The 22122-nt window shown below is 41.2% G+C and overlaps 4 protein-coding genes across 4 annotated transcripts; all 4 read left to right on the forward strand.

Annotated features, from left to right (window-relative positions):
• The first annotated feature begins 3509 nt into the window (after positions 1–3509).
• LOC149017122 (cysteine proteinase mucunain-like) lies at positions 3510–6556 on the forward strand. The gene is made up of 5 exons (XM_089151448.1): positions 3510–4025; positions 4315–4550; positions 4653–4793; positions 5479–5931; positions 6018–6556. The coding sequence occupies exons 1-5, from the start codon at positions 3530–3532 to the stop codon at positions 6117–6119; spliced, it is 1428 nt and encodes a 475-aa protein (XP_089007574.1). The 5' UTR covers positions 3510–3529; the 3' UTR covers positions 6120–6556.
• Positions 6557–12097: 5541 nt separating this feature from the next.
• LOC149017123 (UPF0481 protein At3g47200-like) lies at positions 12098–14213 on the forward strand. The gene has a single exon (XM_089151449.1). It carries the CDS (start codon positions 12146–12148, stop codon positions 13913–13915), a length of 1770 nt encoding a protein of 589 aa, XP_089007575.1. The 5' UTR covers positions 12098–12145; the 3' UTR covers positions 13916–14213.
• Positions 14214–16330: 2117 nt separating this feature from the next.
• On the forward strand, positions 16331–18543 carry LOC149017124 (UPF0481 protein At3g47200-like). Its single transcript, XM_089151451.1, has one exon. The coding sequence runs from the start codon at positions 16331–16333 to the stop codon at positions 17951–17953; it is 1623 nt and encodes a 540-aa protein (XP_089007577.1). The 3' UTR covers positions 17954–18543.
• A 1786-nt stretch (positions 18544–20329) lies between these two features.
• Positions 20330–22122, forward strand: LOC149017125 (UPF0481 protein At3g47200-like). Its single transcript, XM_089151450.1, has one exon. It carries the CDS (start codon positions 20452–20454, stop codon positions 22120–22122), a length of 1671 nt encoding a protein of 556 aa, XP_089007576.1. The 5' UTR covers positions 20330–20451.

The raw sequence follows: 22122 nt of genomic DNA on the forward strand, positions 1-22122 counted from the left end.
TATTAACTCTTTTGCATTATCTTATCTTTTCCAGAATCATACCAACGGTAGAAAGTGCTACAAATTATAATCTATGTATCAACCAAGGTACAAAACCCCGTCGATACAAAGGGTATCGTGGGCTGTCGAATGTCAACACCATCAAAACCCCGATATGTTGGCGACATTTCGTTGACATTTAAATGGGGTTTGTGACTTCCGCCGGTGTAGAGTGCAGAAAAGAGATGACAATGTGTAGAGGGAGACACAAAGACAAGAAAGCAGGAGAGAGTCATCGCAGAGATATTTTTAGATGAGAGAGTAGTTATTGTGATATTTTGATATTTTCTATATTTAAGGAATTTATGGTAATATATTGACCTTTTAGAGATATATTGCAATATTTTGGAGATTAATCGGCAATTTTTATGAAATTTCGTATAGCTCTTCCATTTCATGTCGGGTCCTTCTAACATGGTGATATATTGCTGACTTTTTGTACCTTGGTATCAACTACCTTTGAAATAATAACAAACGAGCTTGCAACAAGCATTACGAACAGAAAATACATCCGTTGCATGCAAGAGTCTGCAATAGGATAATGCATGCACTAAACTCAATAACCTAAGTTATCAATTAAGCATAACTTAAACCGACAGTCGCAATCAAAGAAAATCACACGGTATCAGCTAAGGGCCTGTTTGGTTACTTGAGTCTGTAGATTTCAAAAATTTAGAGATTTCAAATCTACAGACTTCAAATCTCTAGAGTCATGGTTCGTAAAATTAACTGTTTGGTTAGTTTGAATTTTTTGAATGAAATTTCTAGATTTATCCTAAAAATATATTTATTGAATTATGGTTCAAATCTTTAACGCTTTGATAGTATGGGTGAAATCTCTGGATTTCACCTCATACCCATAAATCTACAGATTCACGTTTTTAGTGTAAAAATGTGAATCTCTAGATTTCATGAATCTAGGGATTCACACAACCAAACAGGTAAAAATCTCCCATTTGTGAATCCAGAGATTTGAAATCTCTGGATTCGCTTAACCAAACAGGCCCTAAGAGCTTTACTAACAAACACCATCTCGCTGTGGATGAAGAGATTCTCTGTTCACCATAGGTGACTGAGAACATCTAAATCCCAACCAAATCTAGAAATGTAAACCCGGCCCAGGCCCATGTTGGTAGGCCTTTAACGTGAATTATAACAATATTCTTTGTGGGCCGAGAATTAACAGAGCCCAGTCGTTTCCCAATCCAGTTTCCACGTATACCATTACCAACGAAGCCGAACGTTCAATGAATCTGAATCTGAATCTAAACGGTGTGGCCATGACGAATAATTGAAGAGCTCATAGAGAGAATGGTGGACACTTCAGCGGCAATCTGATCCAATAGGCTTTGGTGTATGGGAATATGGGATAACTGAAATTCTGTTTGACCGTTAGTTGTGTTAGTTGGGAACACAAGGCATGAAGAGGCGGTTACATACTTACATCTACTCCATTGGTTGAGACATTCGGTGCTTATCTCATGGGACCCACAAAGGAATCCATCGTGATTCAATCAGACGCCCATGCTGGGCGTCACTTCAGTTGTCAGTTGGGCTTGGAATGCCTTCACAGCCCAGATCCAGTTCAAAAATGAATTTTCTTTTTAATTCATTTTCTTGTAGGTAAGAGGCGTTAATCTTTGCCATCTAAAGCTAAACCAATCTCTTAGAATTAGTAATTTACATTATTGCATAAACCAATGATAAACTCTAATCAAGGTATAATTATATCTAAAAAAAAAAAGTGAAGGAGGTGATCTAAGTGGTCCCATGAGGGAGAAAGATAACGTGTCAAAATCACGAAAAGAAAATGAATAAAGCACACGTTTCATGTTTGTGACTCAGTGGTGTCAAGTTCACTCCCAGTGATTTGATAGGCCCCAATGTTCCATACTCGAATCCCGTTGGTCCTCTATTTCTAACATTGGATAGTCGTGTGATCTTCGATTTGGAGTCATTACCGGCTTGTATGGACTATACTCGGCTTCAGTGCAGCTATGCTGACAAGGCCAGTGCAGCAGCATGGGATCACTACTAGCTTTTATGGATTATACTAGGCTTTCGGTGGAGCTATGGGGTCGGTGCAGGAGCAAGGGTAGAGGGTATCACTACTACATCTCTTTTTTATTCTTACAAAAAAAAAAAAAAAACTAAGAAATACAACATTTTCTAATGAATTCTTATAATTGATTATTTTTATTTTTAATTTTCTTGACGTCACACTTAACACAAAATGGACGGAAGAAAGAAGACCATTCTTCCATTACCCATGTTCTTGCCATAACCTTGGACTGGTAGGTAGGCAGCAGATCACTCATCTCTGTCTTTCCTTTTATTTTCATCGTTATTATATAGTTTTTTTCTTCATTTTTTCATTTTTTCTTAAGGCTTTTAAAACTTATCACGTTTGTAACAATTTTCCTTTTCTCTTTGATACATGATTACATGCTTGAAACAATTATTGTAAGTTATAATAATACAAAAAGAGATGGCAAGTAGATTCCCAACTTTTTAAGTGGTTGCTGCCTGAAAGGCTGAGCTTCCTTTCACAGCTTGCTTCAGCCCCAATTCAACTCACTTGCATCATGGATTAAAAGGTCGGTTCCCCACTTTATCAGATTTTTTTCATGGATCTATCAATTTTCAATCTTCAACAAAAGAAAAGTAATACATCTAGAAATTATCCTTGTTGCTTCCTTTCGATAATCATAGTGTTTGTTACGCAAGAAAGAAAATTGAAAACGATTAGTCTCTGTGTCTAATCTAAGAGAGGAAAAAGAAAGTCATGACTCGTTCTTATCAGTAATTTTTCCTTTTCTTTGATTTTAATTTAATAATTTTACGGAACAGAAAGTAATAGAAAATAATATCTTCGTTAAGTGGGCGATATTATTGATGTCCAAGATATTATTCCTTGGCCCAGTTAATAGCCGCAAAAGCGAGTCTTCACCGATCCATGAAAAGCGTTTGCCGATTGTGGCAAACACAATTTATCTCTTCTGTTGACTAAATGGCATACCCGCTTTGGGCGGTTACCCTTTCTTTAATGTACTTGGTTAGAAGAAAAGGTTAACCACGGTAAAAGCTGGGGTGGACCTTGCCCATGGGCCGTTGAGATATATTATTAAAATATCAATGGGTGACTGGCCCACCACATCTGGTAAAGCACTAGTGGCAGATTCTCCACCGTTCCGATATTTATGGGTAGGTATCGTTTGGTTGGTTCGCTTCGTTTCTATCCAATTTTCTCTCCGCTTTTCCATCAATTTCAGTCCACATGCTCTCCACCTCTTTCCGTGTCGTATTGGTTAGATAATTCTTCACCTTTTCTTTTCTAGTCTAGCTGGACTCTTGATTGTCTATTTACTGTTTTGTCCTTCCCTTATTGGGTTATTAACGATTTACCCTTCCCTCATCACTTCTTTATAAACCCTCATTCTCCTGCGCTTTAGATAGAATTATTAGTAGTTTCCTTCACCATCTGGAAAACATGGTTTCTTCCCCTTTTTTTCATAAGATCGCCGCCATGGTCGGCCTTTTGTTGCTTGTTTCCTTTGCTGTGTGTTCAGCGATGGATATGTCGATCATCAGCTACGATGAGAAACACGGAGTGGAGTCTGGCACTGGTTTGAGGAGCCAGGAGGAGTTAATGGCTCTGTACGAATCTTGGCTGGTGAGGCACGGCAAAAACTACAACGCCTTGGGGGAAAAGGAGAAGAGATTTGAGATCTTCAAGGATAATCTCAAGTTCGTCGATGAGCACAACGCCGTGCCTCGTACCTACAAGGTCGGCCTGAACAAATTCGCCGATCTGACCAACGAGGAGTACCGGAATATGTATTTAGGAACCAAGTTCAACCCTAACCGCCGCTTGTCGAGACCTCAAAGCGATCGCTATGCTTTCCGCGAAGGCGAAAGCCTGCCTGACTCCGTCGATTGGAGGGAAAAAGGTGCCGTCGCTGATGTCAAAGATCAAGGCAGTTGCGGTGAGTGATTTTAATTATATTTATTTTTCTTTATTATTTTCACTGTCTTTGAGTTCGTTTGGCTATCCGGAAACTTTATTATTTTCAAATCTTTTCCGTGTTGGGTAAGTAAGATAAGGACATAAGGTTGGCTTTTTCTTAAATTACCATAATACCCTCGCTTGGCCATGGTTGCTGGAATTTTTGCGTTTTGATCTGAAATATAAAAGGGATTTTCGGACTCCAGTTTCGTTTTCCATGTTGACTTCTTTTCTTTTGTTTTTTTATTTTTATTTGGTGGGAATTGCAGGGAGTTGCTGGGCGTTTTCGACCATTGCTGCGGTGGAAGGCATAAACCAGATCGTGACCGGCGATTTGATATCTTTGTCGGAGCAGGAGCTGGTGGACTGCGACAATTCATACAACCAGGGATGCAACGGGGGACTTATGGATTACGCCTTCCAGTTCATCATGAGCAATGGTGGTATCGACACCGAGGAAGATTACCCTTACAAAGCTACTGACAACAGATGCGACACACTTCGGGTATGTTTTTATATTTTTACAATTCATAGATTTTTACGAATTCATAATTTGCTTGCTTGTCACAGCTAATACTTGAATTCCTTTTTTTATCTTGTGTCACAGAAAAATGCCCGGGTTGTTACTATTGACAGCTATGAGGATGTTCCTGCCAACGATGAGAAGTCATTGCAGAAGGCTGTGGCCAATCAACCCGTCAGCGTTGCCATTGAAGCTGGTGGCCGCGCTTTCCAACTCTATGATACCGTAATTACCCATCTTTCTCTTCACTCCTTTCATCATTATTAATTTTTTATTATTATTTTGGTCTAGTTGTAGCTGATTTTTCTCTGGTGAGGGGCTGGAATTATCTCATCCGGAACTGTATTGGATAGGAATCTGTTGGCTGATGTCATGAAATGCAATGTTTCAACCTGAATTGCTTTCTTGTCGTGTTTTAATTCTTTCTTTTGGGATCCGTTTTATCGAATCCTAGATCCGATCCAGTAAAGGATTGGCCATCCCCGATTATGCTCCTTTTAGCTCATATATATTATGTAGGTTTTGGTAATTGTCCCATTTCTGGAATTGGTGAACTGTAAGTCATCCATTCAATGTGATTAGGGTAAAAGCTTCCAGATATAGGCCATGAAAGGTTAATACAATATGGCAACCATATTTAGGTAATTGAACTTGAGTATTTAACTATCTGATTGAGCCTCATTTTCTTCAACCCGTGTACATTCAACAGTTTTAACCATGAGTTCAAGATTATTACAGATAATGACTTTGTGGTGATTTTATAGTTCTGCAAATCATATGATCTGATTTGAAGAGTCTAGGGCTTTTTCAAACTGAGTTATAGACTATTCAGTAGAATATTGTTGAATAAACTGTTTGGAAATATCCCTGTACTTTCCTGCTTGTACTGAAGCCCTTTCCAATATTTCAGGGTGTATTCTCCGGAACATGCCAGACAGCTCTAGATCATGGTGTGGCTGCGGTTGGTTATGGTACAGATAATGGTGTTGACTACTGGATTGTGAGGAACTCGTGGGGTCCCAGCTGGGGTGAGAATGGATACATCAGAATGGAGCGTAATGTGAGAGGTGTTGCTACCGGCAAGTGTGGAATTGCCATGCAAGCCTCATACCCAATCAAGAAAGGCCAGAACCCCCCCAACCCTGGTCCTTCTCCCCCATCTCCAGTGAAACCGCCCACTGTATGTGATAATTACTATACCTGCCCAGAAAGTAACACCTGCTGCTGTGTTTATGAGTATGGAAACTATTGCTTTGCATGGGGATGCTGCTCTCTTGAATCTGCCACCTGCTGTGAAGACCACTACAGCTGCTGCCCACAAGATTACCCCGTCTGCAACGTTGAAGCCGGGACTTGCCTGATGGTATGGATATGCTTCTTGGTCATTATTTTTATAAACTAGGCCAGCATTATGTAACTATTGCTAATCTTTTCTCTCTACTGCAACAGAGCAAGGGCAACCCACTGGGAATCAAGGCATTGAAGCGTACCCCTGCCAAACCTTCCTGGAATTATGAGGGCACTGGACGCAAGATTGGTACAAGTGCTTGAAATGGCTTTTGGGCGCTTAGACCAGAATGGTTGAATAGGGGAATATGCCCACTGAAGGATTGCCATGCTTGCTTTGCGTGCTGGAATTCTCACTTGCATGCTATCATTCATGCCATCATCTTTCCATCCTGGTCTAAGTTTGCAGATGGTTGTACATAGAACTTCCCATATTTCAGGCCTTCACGCTTCACTTAACAATTCTCTGTAAATCCATTTTCATTTCCATTGATAAGTCAGTTATATTCTGATGCAGTTCAGTAGTTCGATCTTTGCTTTCAGTTATATGCCAGCATTTATGGTTACTAGTTTATTTACCTGTCTCAGAAGTTACATTGACCATGCTCATAATGTTGGAGCATTTGGTACTTCTGGGGGATTATTTGTACAACCTAATTTCTGCAATTGAGCTATCTAATGAAAACTGAGAATTGACAAGATGTGGACTGTGTGAACAGTTGTTTTGTTTGTCATGTATGTTTTATAGCTTTTAAAGAAATTCAGTTAAGTGGAAATGCATGCGAGGCTATTCGATTAAATTGAATTATGAGGTATAACTGTTTTAATAGGTAGAGTCTTCGCTAGACCTGCAAATGGATAGTTAAAATATGCCTCTGTATTTGTATTCTTTTAAGGGTGTTCGCATCGGTGATTTTTTTACTAAAAAATGTTCGAATATTTTTCGTTAAGTAACAGAATTCGGATTTGGATAATTGTTTATCAGAACTGGGCCTTGAGTTAGATACCCAACACGGTTTCAAGCTCTAATGAATGGTCTGGGTATCGGTTGTGTAGCTAAGGGGACTCTTTAGCCCGGCCAGGCCCAGCCCATCCTAACTTTGTTGGGCCCTATAAACAGTGAATCCCAAATGTCAAACTTATCCGTCCTTATCCATCATAATTTGCATACCAAGCAGGAAAAACGTGAGTCACGTGACACGGTCTTGAGCAGGGATGTGGTTGGGGGTTGGTTTGCTGTTAAATCACTTGGACTAATGCAAGCTACGGATGGTAGTCGCTCGTTGATATATAACTATCTTGGTACGTAACAACAACACCAATTTATGTCTCTGATTTTTGGGTGGGAGACTAGATAACATATTAAGTTCTTTCAACTACCCAAAATAGTTAAGAGTACTCTCAATGATTGAAGAGCCCTTAAAGCCTTGTTACTAGTAGTTGAGAGATTTGGGAGCTTGATTGGAATTGAAAGACTTCACACTGGCAAATTGCTCCTGTTTTGCAAGGAATATGCAGAAGGCATTAATAGCACACTTCCTTGCTGCTCGAAAGGCTTTAATCTGGACCTAAGAAAATAGCCTACAGAAGCTTAACGTGGAAGGAGGCAACCTGGACATCATTTACTTACAACATCAAAGACGGAACCTTCATGGAGGATTAAACATTATTCAGGACATTTGGTAAATTGCAGGGAAGATGACATTGTCGCAGCAATTAAGCTGCCTCTGCTGCCAAAGAACGAACAGTGCTCTGTGAAAACTCCCTGCACTTCCCTCTGTTGGCGTTTTGTTAGTAGACAATTTAGGTTATAGTTTTCCTCCAGGTTTTAAGTCCAAATAAATCCCTTCAATTACCCAAAAATAAAAATAAAAAAATAAAAGAAAGCTTGATGAAAGGAAGTTGAATATGACTTTTTGGAACTCCCCTAGACATGCATTCCTTAATCGAATTTATACCATTTTCTAGGCATGCATGTTAAAAAAACGTCACCAAATCCATAATGCTCCAGCAAGCTGTGGTACAATAGGTTTTTTTTTTTTGGTGCAATAAGGTGTTGGAAATACATTACCACATGAGCAATCGTATAAGACAAATAAAGCATAATCATAAATATAAAAACTTATCTTGTTTCAAACAGCATGAATGATCTTCTTGTCGAAAAGTGACAGAGTTGAAACATGCCAACGGCACTTTCTTTAAGGTATTTAAACGCCTCGAGTAGTGCACACGGTCTGAATGCGTTTTCACCTCCAAGATCAGTCAACCCCTCCATCATAGACGGTGCACCCCGTAATTGATGGACTAAGGGATCCGTAAAGCTACATTCACCAATTGACACAATTTACAGGAAAGTAACGCTTCTCAAAAATATGTTTTGCGCGATCATAAACAAAACGTCTCCCACCTTTATATAGAAGAGTTAGAGACACCACCAAAGGTTGTCTCTCAAAGAACAAACATCTTCCCTTAAGGCGTGTTTGTTAGCAAAGACACCTATTGGCCATTTAGGTATCTTTTAGAAAAAGACTCAACCTTTAGAAAAATAAATTGTTTGAATTTTCAAATAAAACTACGAAAATTACAACATAAGGCATTTATTTAAAAGTGAAACCTCTAGGGAAAATACAGCCAGAGTAGTCAAAGTACAAATACCAGTGGATAAAGGGGTTGGGGGTGGGGGGGTGGAGAGTGAAACTAAAGAAGAGTGTGAGTAGGCTGCTTGAGAAGCAAGCTTGTCAGCAACACTATTGCCCTCTCTAAGTGTATGAACAAAAGAAACAGAGCCCAGGCTATGCTTCAGCAAGTGGATGTCCTTAATGATGTGTTTGATTCGCCATGGAATAGAGCTGTATGATCCGCAAATGAGCTTGATGATTGTCTCGTTATCGCCTTCGAAAACCAGATTTTTCAAGTTGAGCTTTATTGCCCACTGCATGGCTTCTCTAACTGCTTCGGCCTCAGCTTGAATGGCAGAGAGATGAGGTTTATGAGTGGCAAAGCACATGATAAAATTGCAGTTGTGATCCCTAGCCACTCCTCCTAGACCAGCGATGATGCTTCCATCCGGGAGTCTGATTGACGAACCGTCAATGTTAAACTTGATTGTGTTAGCAGGTGGAGGGGTCCAGGAGATGAATCTATCTTCAGCTTGCAGTTTGGATGATGAGCTTGTGATTGGAGTTCCTTATTAAGGTTCCAAGCGAGCCACCATGACTGTCTAGGACTCCTAAATTCTTTCCCATGAATAGCTTTGTTGAAGGCAGCCCAAATGGCCCAAAGTGCAATGATATGAAGTGTCAATGTTCTCTCTTCTAAAGTGCCTCTATGAACAGCATTAATCCAGTTTTAAAGCTGAGCACCGATGTCTGTTGTTTGGATAAGCCAACAAACTCTGAAGTTGCTCCACACCTGTTTAGCATAGTTACAAGATAAGAGAATATGATTAACATCAGCAGTATTATGAGAGCAGTGAGGACATGTCTCCTGGATATTACATCCTCTGTTTTTGAGGAGATTTGGAGTCGGAAGCTTATGAAGAAGGAGCTTCCAAGTGAAGTGCATGATCCTTGGAGTGAGGGGGAGGTGCCACATTTTGAGCCAATTGAAATTGTTTTCCTCGATGATTTCTTTACTAAAGAGTGATGTACCCAGGTCTCAATTCACGTTATCATTAGGTGACTAACTCATATAAATTATCAATTAATCAATAAGAAGAAATGCAACCTATAAACCCTAACCTAGTCAAGCCAACCGATCGTGTGATTTAACAAGAAATTGGAAGCAAGAAGAAGAAGAGACACAAGCGTTTGATGACGGAGTTCGGCTCTTGAGCCTACGTCTCCGGGATTCAGGTATGAATCCAATCCACTATATAGTATGGGAGATTACAGACCTAGAAGAAGAAAGAAAGGAATACGAAACACCTGATATAGTAATCTCTGATCTCCAAAAGACCATCGAGTGTTCGCCTCACTCTTGCGATCAGAAGCCCTCTCTTATCTTCACCAAGAACCAACTAAAAACAGAGATCCAGGTGACCAAAGACGACTGCCATGGAAGTTCCTTCAAGCAGCTTCAAGAACCATAGCAGAGGAATAACCCAAAATGAGAAAAAATGATTTGCATACCCGTGCGAGCCAACCCCAAACCCCTAATATAACTAGGTATGAACCATAAGAACCAAACCGGTTCGGTTCATAACTAAAACAGGACAAATTACCAGATTAACCCCAACAAAGAGCTTATATGCTGAAGCAACTGTAAATTCACCATTGATGTTAAGTCCCAAATGGAGTCATCACTCTTGGACAAAGGGAGTTGTATGTTTAATATAAGTTTTGCCAGATCCTCATCCCACCATCGAGTAATAAGCTCCTGATTCCACGAAGAATCCTCATGATTGATGAACTGGGAGACAGTTTGTGGGGCTTCACTTTCGCAAGGAAGTAGTGAAGATTGTTTAAGAGATGGGTGGATCCATCTATTAATCCAGGGATTAATATTTTTCCCATCTCCCACTTTATGAAAAATGTTATTCAACATGAGATCCCTGACTTTCAATAGTGATTTCCAACTCCAAGAAGAGTTGATTGTGGCAATAGCCTGAAGGAAATTGCAGTCTCTGCAAGTATTTGTTTTCATAACATGGAACCACATAGAGTCAAAGCCTGTAATAAGTTCCCACACCCTTTTAGCTACAAGAGCTAAGTTAAATGCTCCAAGATCCTTAATATTCAGACCACCATATCTTTTGGGTTTGCAGATAGCCTTCCATGCAATGGTATGAACATGATTCTTATCGCCATTAGACCAGAAAAAAATTCGGTTGGCAGCCTCCAACAATGATAAGGTTTTTTTGGGGAAGAGAACGCAAGACATATAGTGGCTTGGTATGGCTTGAGTGATAGCTTGAATGAGAGTAGCTTTCCCAGGTAGCTCAGAAGTTTGGCTTTCCAGCTTTGCGGTTTTGGTTGACTCGGTCAATAAGGTTTGAGCAGTGATGGTGTTTGATTTTTCCATGGAACATAGGGATACCCAGGTAAATGTCAAGTTCAAAGGTTGGGATCATATTGAATATTTCAGTAAGTTTTTTCTTGACCAAGTTAGGGGTGCTTTGGTTGTAATGGACTCTAGTGTTTTGGGTATTTAGGACTTGATCAGAGGCATTATAGTATTGATTGATAATCTTGTGGAACTGGTGAATTTCCTTAAGATTGGCTTGACCAAAGAGGATGAGGTCATCAACAAAGGCTAAATGAGAGACTTTAGGGGAACTTCTATTTGTGTAAATTGTTTGGAGAACTAACAAGGTTGACAAAATAAGCTTCTTCCTTTTTTTTTTTTTTTTTTTTTTTTTCCTTTTTTTTCTTTTTTCCAAAAGGCAATAAAATACTTAGTTTATATGACATATGATCTGCTCAGAATTAAAAACTCTATTTATTTAGATTGTATATATAAAAAAGAAATTTGTCAAAGCAACTCATTTGTGTCAGACTAATATTCTATACATTTTCTTGTGGATGTGGAACATGTATTTTAACATCACATCAAAAAGTTAATGTCTATTTACAAGTCACATTATTTATTTTTTTAAATTTAATCACAGCTGATTGATGTGATTTATAAATATATTTTAACTGTTTGATGTGATGTTTGGACACATGTCATACAACAAAATAGATGATCCATTTCTCCCAAGAAAATGAACGGTATAAATTTCCCATTTGTGTTTGATAGGATGATGCGTTTAAACCTACAACTAAGTTGACTTGATTTGGACGAAGAAAAAAAAAGATAATTTGAAAGAACATGTGAAGAAATGAATATTTTAATACAGGGTGAAAGTGAAAGAGCTGCAAACTTTGATAATCAAGAACCGAAATAGTACCATGTGTTGCAAGGTATTTCAAAATTGACTGATGTATGGCTGATAAATGGATTTCAACTATCTGATGTAATGTTACTAACTGATGTGATTGATAAATAGATTTCCATCATTTTATGTGATGTTGGAACACATGGCACCCATATACAAAAAAATGAATGGTTCATTTCCTTATCAGAAATGAACCTAATATTGGTCCGGTCTCTAATCTTTTTTTGGCAATTGTTCTTCTACTCTTCAAGTTACCAAAAAAAAGTGTGAAAACAATTGTTTACCAACCCTTTCCAACCTACATCACATAAAAAGAGGAATAGAGGAGTTGGGGGTAGCTGTGGATTATACAGGAGAGCTTGTGAAAGAACAAAGATTTTGATTTCAGAAAACACTATATATTCTGAGCAAAATGGTAGCCTTGTTTACCAAGAAGCTTTTAAGTTGGTACGTCCTCACGATTAAATTCAGGGAGACCGTGGAAGCTGGAGTCGTAAAATCTCCTGCTTCAACCCCATCACGCGATCTTCCAGTGGAAGTCCCCCAACAAGAATCACAGCTACAGACACAGTCGCAGAAGCAGGAACCCTCCCCTCCCCATTTCATACCTATCAATGGTGACGGAGAAAATGTTAAAGAAGAAGGAAATCAGAAGAAATCAGAGGCAGTGATCTCCATTAAAGAGAAGCTAGAGCAAGCACGTCAAGACCATGTCGCAGCTTCATGGTCCAAGCTTTGCATCTACAGAGTACCAAGGAGTCTCCGTGAGGGCCACGAATCCCAGAAGGCCTTTGTTCCCCAAATCGTTTCCTTGGGTCCTTACCATCACGGTCGAGAACACCTCCGAGACATGGAGCGCCACAAATGGCGTTCCTTCCGCCAGATTCTCAGGCGAACACGCCAGGAAGCAAATCTCTACCTCAACTCCATTAGAGAGCTTGAGGAGAAGGCTCGAGCGTGCTATGAAGGTCCAATCTCTCTCAGCAGCTATCAATTTGTGGAGATGATGGTGCTCGACGGTTGCTTCGTGCTCGAGATCTTCCGCGGCGCCACCAAGGATTTCACGCATCTGGAATACTCTCACAATGACCCTGTCTTCGCAATGCGAGGAGTGATGCATTCGATCCAGCGCGACATGATCATGCTAGAGAATCAAATACCTCTGTTTGTACTGGATCGCCTTCTGGGTCTGCAGGTTGGTAAGCCATATCAAAGAGGGCAGGCGGCAAACCTCGCCCTGCTATTCTTCGACCCATTAATACCTACAGATGAGCCACTAAGGAACTGCGAGAATAACATATTGGAATCAAGTAATTACTGCCTGGATGTGTTCCGGGGGAGCAAATTGGAATCAAGTAATTCAAACAGTACCAATGCCGCTTCCGTCGACCCTTTAGCTGATCAGAGTACTCTTCACTGCCTGGATGTGTTCCAGGGGAGCAAATTGGAATCAAGTAATTCAAACAGTACCAATGCCGCCCCCTTCGACCCTTTAGCTGATCAGAGTACTCTTCACTGCCTGGATGTGTTCCGGGGGAGCTTACTGCGAAAAGAGCCACCAGAACCACTCAAGGCGGCTTGGATTTGGCGGAGGAAGTCGCGGCCGGTGAGAGTTGCAGACACGCGGCGGCAGCAGTTGATTCATTGCGTGACAGAGTTGAGAGAATTAGGGGTGGATTTCAGGAGGAGGAAGACGGATCGTTTCTGGGACATCAAGTTCGAGAATGGTGTGTTATGGATACCTAGGCTTTTGATCCACGATGGAACCAAGTCACTGTTCTTGAACCTCATAGCTTACGAGCAATGTCACCTGGGCTGTGGCAACGAAATCACATCATACGTGATTCTCATGGACAATCTCATAAACTCACCGGAGGATGTGGCGTACCTGCACTACCATGAGATAATCGAACACTGGTTGGGAAGCAATGCAGAGGTGGCTGAGTTGTTCAATAAGCTTTGTCAGGAGGTGGTGTATGACAAGAATCAGAGCGAGCTGTCGCAATTGTCGAAGCAGGTGAACACATACTGCAACCACAAGTGGAACTCATGGAGGGCTACTTTAGCACACAACTATTTTAACAATCCATGGGCTATCATTTCTGTCTTTGCTGCTGTGTACCTGTTAATTCTCACTTCGTTACAGACCTTTTACAGTGTTTACGCATACTACAGGCCCTGAAACAGAAACGGAGTTTGGAACATCTACACATAGAACAGCAAAACAGAAGATGTTTCCCTGTATAATTCTTTGCTACAACACCAAAACCTGTTATACTAGGGTTACCCAGACTAGAGCCATCAACATTGAGTTTAATAACCTCACCTTGAGGAGCTCCCCATCTATATGTATGCGAGAGAATGAGTCCCTTCAAATAATTGTGGAAGTCCAGTGGTCCAAATAAATGCCTTGAGCAACATGAAGAATCTGACTGACTACGTTGTTGAGCTTGTCTCCTCCCATGGATGCATCAAACATAATTAGTCCATACTTGTCAAAAGAGCGAGCAGATAAAGGAAGATCTTTCAAAATTTGCAGATGAATTTGTACACTCATTGAGGAAGAAGTTTCCAAATGTTTTCCATTTGTTCACACAGTAATTAAAATCTTTCAAGATGAATTCACAGAGTTCGTTCCACAAATTCAGATTAACCAAACAGTTAATTTTATGAATTATAATTCCATAGATTTGAAATCTCTAGATATTTGAAATCAGGCCCAAAAAGAGGTTAATAATCGGTAATCAAAAATTAAAATTAAAAAAAATGACAGTCATCAATCAATAATCAGATAGTTTATCGGATCAGATTATTATCGAATATCTGAAAAAATCCCGGATTCAAATTCAGATGTTTTCTCAAAGTTTTTGCTGGATAAAGCTTCCAAACCGTTTAACCCTTCTTCACAAGATTATTCCAAAAAAAAGTCTACTCCACTAGTGGTCCGAACTGGGCCGTGGGTTAAATACCCAACAAGGTCTCAAGCTCTGATGGTCTGGGTATCGATTGCGTAGCTAAGGGGACTCTTTAGTCAGGGCAGCCCCAGCCCATCCTAACTTTGTTGGGCCTTATAAACAAGGAACCCCAAATGTCACACACTACTCCGTCCTCATCCATCATAATTTGCATATAAAGTGGGATAAACATGAGTCACATGACAAGGTCTTGAGCAGCGATGTGTTTGGGGGTTGGTTTACTGTTAAATCACTTGGAATAATGCAAGCTAAGGGCTAAGGATACTTGTCGCTTGTTGATATCACTTTCTTGATACTTGACAACACCACCACCAATTTATGTCGCTGATTTTTGGGTGGGAGACTTGAGTAGATAACACACTAAAGTTCTTTCTAATGCCCTTAAAGGCTAAAGCCTTGTTACGAGTAGTTGAGAGATTTGGGAGCTTGATTGGAATTGGAAGACTTCACACTGGCAAATTGCTCCTGTTTTGCAAAGAATATGCAGAAGGCATTAATAGCACAATTCCTTGCTGTGCTCGAAAGGCCTTAATCTGGGACCAAGAAAAGAGCCTACAGAAGAAGCTTAACGTGGAAGGAGACAATCTGGACATCATATTCTTTCTTTTTTTTTGGAAAGTGGGAGCTTCATGGAGGATTAAACATATTATTTAGGACATTTGGTAAATTGCAGGGAAGATTACATTGTTGCAGTAATTCAGCTGCCTCTGCTGCCAAAGAACGGACAGTGTTACTCTGTGAAAACTCCCCCACACTTCCTCTGTTGGCGTTTTATTAGTAGATAATTTAGGTCATAGTTTTCCTCCAGGTTTTAACTCCAAATAAATCCATGCAATCACCCAAAGAAAAAAGAAAAAAGAAAAAAGACAGCTTGATGAAAGGATATTGAATATGACTTTCTGGAACACCCCTAGACATGCATTATTTGATCGAATTTATACCATTTTCTAGGCATGCATGTTTAAAAAATGACATACCAAATTCATAAAGCTCCAGCAAGCTGTAGTACAATAGGTTAGGTACACGGAACATCCAAAAATTCATGTTTAGGGAACTTCTAGTTGTGTAAATTGTTTGGAGAACTAACAAGGATGACAAAAACAAAATAAGCTTCTTCTTCTTTATTTTTTTTCTTCCCAACAGGCAATAAAATACTTGGTTTATCTGGCATATCATCTGCTCAGAATGTTTTAAAACTCTATTTATTTAGATTATATACACAAAAGGGAAATTTGCCACAGCAACTCATTTGTGTCTGATGGGGATGAATGTGTTTAAACCTAAACAACTAACAAGTTGACTTGAAAGAACATGTGAAGAAATGAACATTTTAATAAGGGGGTGAAAGAGCTGCTAACTGTGATAATCAAGAACCAAAACAGTACCATGTGCTGTAGGGTATTCCAAAATGATCTGGTCAACCACAGTTTTCTAATCAAAGGGATTTAGTTCTACTCTTTAAGTTACCAAAAAAGTGTGATAACAATTGTTTACCAACCCTTTCCAACCTACATCACATATAAAGAGGAACAGAGGAGTTGGGGGTAGCTGTGGATTATACAGGGGAGCTTGTGAAAGAACAAAGATTTTGATTTCAGAACACACTATATATTCTGAGCAAAATGGTAGCCGTGTTTAACAAGGAGCTTTTAAGTTGGTACCTCCTCACGGTTAAACTCAGGGAGACCGTGGAAGCTGGAGTCGTAAAATCTCCTGCTTCAACCCCATCACGCGATCTTCCAGTGGAAGCCGCCCAACAAGAGTCACAACTACAGACACAGCTGCAGAAGCAGGAACCCCCCTTTTCCCATTTCATAACTATCAATGGTGATGGAGAAAATGTTAAAGAAGGAAAGCAGAAGGAATCAGAGGCAGTGATCTCCATTAGAGAGAAGCTAGAGCAAGCACGTCAAGACCATGACGCAGCTTCATGGTCCAAGCTCTGCATCTACAGAATACCAAAGAGTCTCCGTGAGGGCCACGAATCCCAGAAGGCCTTTGTTCCCCAAATCGTTTCCTTGGGTCCTTACCATCACGGTCGAGAACACCTCCGAGACATGGAGCGCCACAAATGGCGTTCCTTCCACCAGATTCTCAGGCGAACGCGCCAGGAAGCAAATCTCTACCTCAACTCCATTGGAGAGCTTGAGGAGAAGGCTCGAGCGTGCTATGAAGGTCCAATCTCTCTCAGCAGCTACCAATTTGTGGAGATGATGGTGCTCGACGGTTGCTTCGTGCTCGAGATCTTCCGCGGCGCCACCCAGGATTTCAAGCATCTGGGTTACTCTCACAATGACCCTGTCTTCGCAATGCGAGGAGTGATGCATTCGATCCAGCGCGACATGATCATGCTAGAGAATCAAATACCTCTGTTTGTACTGGATCGCCTTCTGGGTCTGCAGATTGGTGAGCCGGATCAAAGAGGACTGGTGGCAAAGCTCGCCCTGCGATTCTTCGACCCATTAATACCTACAGATGAGCCACTAAGGAAGTGCGAACTTAACAAATTGGAATCAAGTAATTCAAACAGTAACAATGCCGCCCCCTTCGACCCTTTCGCTGATCAGAGTAGTCTTCACTGCCTGGATGTGTTCCGGGGGAGCTTACTGCGAAAAGGGCCACCAGAACCACCCAAAGTGGCGAGGATTTGGCGGAGGAAGTCGCGGCCGGTGAGAGTTGCAGACAGGCGGCGGCAGCAGTTGATTCATTGCGTGACAGAGTTGAGAGAATTAGGGATGGATTTCAGGAAGAGGAAGACGGATCGTTTCTGGGACATCAAGTTCGAGAATGGTGTGTTATGGATACCTAGGCTTTTGATCCACGATGGAACCAAGTCACTGTTCTTGAACCTCATAGCTTACGAGCAATGTCACCTGGACTGTGGCAACGATATCACGTCATACGTGATTTTCATGGACAATCTCATAAACTCGCCGGAGGATGTGGCGTACCTACACTACCATGAGATAATCGAACACTGGTTGGGAAGCGATGCAGAGGTGGCTGAGTTGTTCAATAAGCTTTGTCAGGAGGTGGTGTATGACATGAATCAGAGCGAGCTGTCGCAATTGTCGGAGCAGGTGAACACATACTGCAACCACAAGTGGAACTCATGGAGGGCTACTTTAGCACACAACTATTTTAACAATCCATGGGCTATCATTTCTGTCTTTGCTGCTGTGTACCTGTTAATTCTCACTTCGGTACAGACCTTTTACAGTGTTTACGCATACTACAGGCCCTGAAACAGAAACGGAGTTTCTCATTCAGTTGGGTTTGGAACATCCAAGTTGTTTTTGCTTCTTTTTTATTCAAATTAAAACAAGAATTTGTGCTCTATTGCTTTCTGAAACAGAGAAACCAGAGGGTTTCTCATTCAGTTGGGTTTGTATTTTGTAAAGTCGAAGTCGTTTTTGCAAAGAAATTTATCGACTAGGAATCCTCTAAGAACAGAGACGACAGAAACATCCACAAACAGAGCTCAACAAAAAAGAATTTGGAAGAGGTGGGGCAGACATGCTTGAGGGTGACATGAGTGTAGTTATGAAGTAGATTCCCCAGTCCTCAATAAGCATCTGGATTTTCATGGAATGAACTGTTCAGATCCTGCAGGGTGGACATTACAGCCAGATTATCACTCTTAATTAAGATGTTTTTATATCCTAGTTTTGAGGTTACCAAAAGGGCATGTCTGATAGCTAATGCTTCAGCTAACAAGGCATGCTGGCATCCACATAGAACAGCAAAACAGAAGATGTTTCCCTGTATAATTCTTTGCTACACCACCAAAACCTGCTATACTAGGGTTACCCAGACTAGAGCCATCAACATTGAGTTTAATAATCTCCCCTTGAGGAGCTCCCCATCTGATATGTATGTGAGAGAATGAGTCCCTTCAAATAACTGTGGAAGACCAGTGGTCCAAATAAATGCCTTGAGCAACATGAAGAATCTGACTAGGTTATTGAGCTTGTCTCCCATGGATGCATCAAACATAATTAGTATATATATATATATATATATGGTCAGAATTTACTACATCTGAACCACACAGGATGCACTGAAATGGAATCCAAATAACCACCAAAGGTGGTGGTCTAGTGGTCCCAAGCTCACTCCCAAGTGATTTGGTAGCCCCTAAGTGTTAGGTTTGAATCCCCTCTAATCCTCTGTTTTCACACTGGACAGTCGTGTGCCCTTCAGCCTAGGCATGGGGTCACTACCAGCTTTTGTGGATTATACTACATCATCAATGGTGCTACGTTGATTGGGCTAGTGCTTGCGCTAGTAGTTCACAGGGTTAATTCTTGCATAGATCTAACTCGAAAATCCAAACATTGCCTAGCAGGGGGCACAAGGGCAAAAGAAAAAGAGAAGGAATCCGAATACCTCTCTGCTGAACATCAGCAGTTAAACAATTTTGAACCTACTGCAAAATTGAGGAAGCATAACAATTATTACATCAAAAGGATACTAAAGGCAGCGTGGGTCAAGGGTGGCAGGATTTCTGCAAGGGAGATGCAGACAGAAATTAGGCTAGACAGGAAAGGGAAAGGGATTTGGTGCATTGATTTATGGGGAAGTGAATTTATTAAGCAAGGACATGGATAACATAGTAAAGTGAACTGCTTTCTTGGCATACTGACATAAAGAACTAAGAGTACAAAGAATATCCTTTCTTTTTCCTTGACAAGCAGGAATTCATTAGCCTAATATTAAGACTATTCATGGCAGGAACTTTTGTTTCTTTTTTCTTTTTCTTTTTTTTATGTCAATTGAGAAAAATTGTACTAGTTCCAGAATCTATACTATAATGAACATATGCGTCCGAACTCTAATATCAAGAAATAACCCTAATGCCTACTAGATGCATGCTTAAACATTATTATGTCACCTAATCTTTAGTAGGTATCGGATCTATGATCATTCATGTCAATGTCAATATGTAATCACTTAACATAGTCTTATTATATTCACTATATGACAAGGAATTGCAGCTCAAACCACTAGTAGTTGCCACAGCACCCCTCTTGGGTATGAATAGTGAAGACCCCATTGTCTAGGCTTTTAAGAAACTGAAAGGATTGCACTATATAGAGTTCTGAAGGCTTCACTAAATAAGGCTTTGTGGAAAGAGTCATCATTTGAATCCTTCCAATTTTAACTATAGAAACAGTAAAGAGGTATATCCCACATGAACATTATGAGAAAAAATATAAATTGATTATATTTTAATTTCTCCAGCTGTATCTCAACGTGTAGCATGAATCAAGCACTACTTCCTCTCTTCCAACATGTATAGCCAATTAACCAAAAACATACATGTTACTCTTTATTTTCTATTTACAATAAAATAAGTTGTTTGTCTGCAGCTGATCTGTTTAAAATCTTCACTTACTCCATTATTTTGGTTATAGATAAACTTGACCAATGAATTCCATTTCTATTTGTTGGGGATGATACGCTTTGCCTAACCAAAAGTTGACAATTGAACTCGAACAACATTGAGCCAAGAACATGGAAAAAATTAATGAGCATCATAAAAAGTAGAACGCACCTGTGAGCTTCTCGAAATTATTTGATAATGTAAAGCCCGAAGGATTACGATATGAGAAGTTTTGGTTCTGTTGAACCCTACCACCATTCACAACAGAAAAAGGGGAAGAGGGAATGAGCAAGGAGCACCTGAAACTAGTACTAAATTTTGACTTCAAACCACAAAGCGTTGTAGAGTCGGAGAAAAATGGTGGCAGTGTTTAACAAGGAGATGTTAAGTTGGTACCTCATCACTGTAAAACTCAGAGAGACCGTAGAAGCTGGCATCGTGAAGTCACCCAGTTCCACCCCATCACACGACCAGCCATTGGAATCGACCCAACAACCAGAGCCAGAGCCTCAGCCGGAGCCACAACCAGAGCAACAGCCACGGCCATTTTTGGAGGAGAAAACGCCCTCCTTTTCGCATTTGATAACAATCAACGGCGACGATGAAAATGTCGAAGAAGAGAAACAAGATCGGAAGAAAACAGAGTGGGTGATCTCCATTAATGAGAAGCTAGAGCAGGCACGTCGTGACCATGACGCAGCCTCATGGGCTAAGCTCTGCATTTATCGAATTCCGCGGAGCCTCCGAGAGGGCGATGACTCCAAGAAGGCGTTCGTTCCCCAAATCGTTTCACTGGGTCCTTATCATCACGGCCGAGATCAACTCCGAGACATGGAGCGGCACAAGTGGCGAGCCTTCCACAGGATGCTCAAGCGAACTCGTCAGGACGTAAATATGTATCTCGAATCCCTCCAGGATCTCGAAGAGAAAGCTCGTGCGTGCTACGAAGGCCCAATTCCTCTCACCAGCGACGAATTCGTAGAGATGTTGGTTCTTGACGGTTGCTTCGTTCTTGAGCTCTTCCGAGGCGCATTAGGGGATTTCAAGAAGCTAGGATACCCTCTCAATGACCCAGTCTTCGCAATGCGGGGGCTGATGCACTCAATCCAGCGCGACATGATCATGCTGGAGAACCAGCTTCCTCTGTTTGTTCTCGATCGCCTTCTAGGTCTGCAGATCGGAGAGCCCGATCAGCGAGGACTAGTAGCCAAACTCGCTCTCCGATTCTTCGACCCGTTAATGCCGACGGACGAGCCGCTGATGAAGCGCGAGAGGGACAAACTGGAGTCATCAATTAATCAATCCTCCGCCACTCACTTCGATCCCTTGACGGATCAAATGGGGCTTCACTGCCTTGACGTGTTCCGGCGAAGTCTCTTGCGGAGAGGCCCTGGTCCAGAGCCACCGCCGGTGCTGAGGAATTGGATGAAATGGACATTGAACTCCGCGAGAGTAGCGGACAAACGACGGCAGCAGCTGATCCACTGCGTCACTGAGTTGAAGGATGCAGGGGTGAAGTTTAGGAAGAGAAAGACAGACAGATTCTGGGATATCAAGTTCGAAAACGGGGTACTCTGGATACCGAGGCTGTTGATTCACGATGGGACCAAATCGCTGTTCCTGAATCTCATAGCATTCGAGCAATGCTACCCAGAATGCGGCAACCAAATCACAGCCTATGTAATTTTCATGGACAATCTCATAAATTCACCGAAGGATGTCGGTTACCTTCACCATTACGATATCATCGAGCACTGGCTGGGGAGCGACGCAGAGGTGGCGGAGCTGTTCCACAGGATGTGTCAGGAGGTGGTATACGATATCAACGACAACGATTTCTCCCGGCTATCGGAGGAGGTGAATCGATACCATAATCACAGGTGGAACGCGTGGAAGGCTACCTTGAAGCATAACTACTTCAATAATCCCTGGGCCATCATCTCCGTTCTTGCTGCTGTGTTCTTGTTGCTTCTCACTTCGGCGCAGAGCTTCTACAGCGTTTATGCATACTACGTGCCACCCCCTTAA

This window comes from Hakea prostrata, chromosome 4 (genome assembly GCF_041222555.1).
Source record: "Hakea prostrata isolate BN-2017 chromosome 4, UWA_Hpros_2, whole genome shotgun sequence".
In the NCBI taxonomy this organism is placed as follows: Eukaryota; Viridiplantae; Streptophyta; class Magnoliopsida; order Proteales; family Proteaceae; genus Hakea; species Hakea prostrata.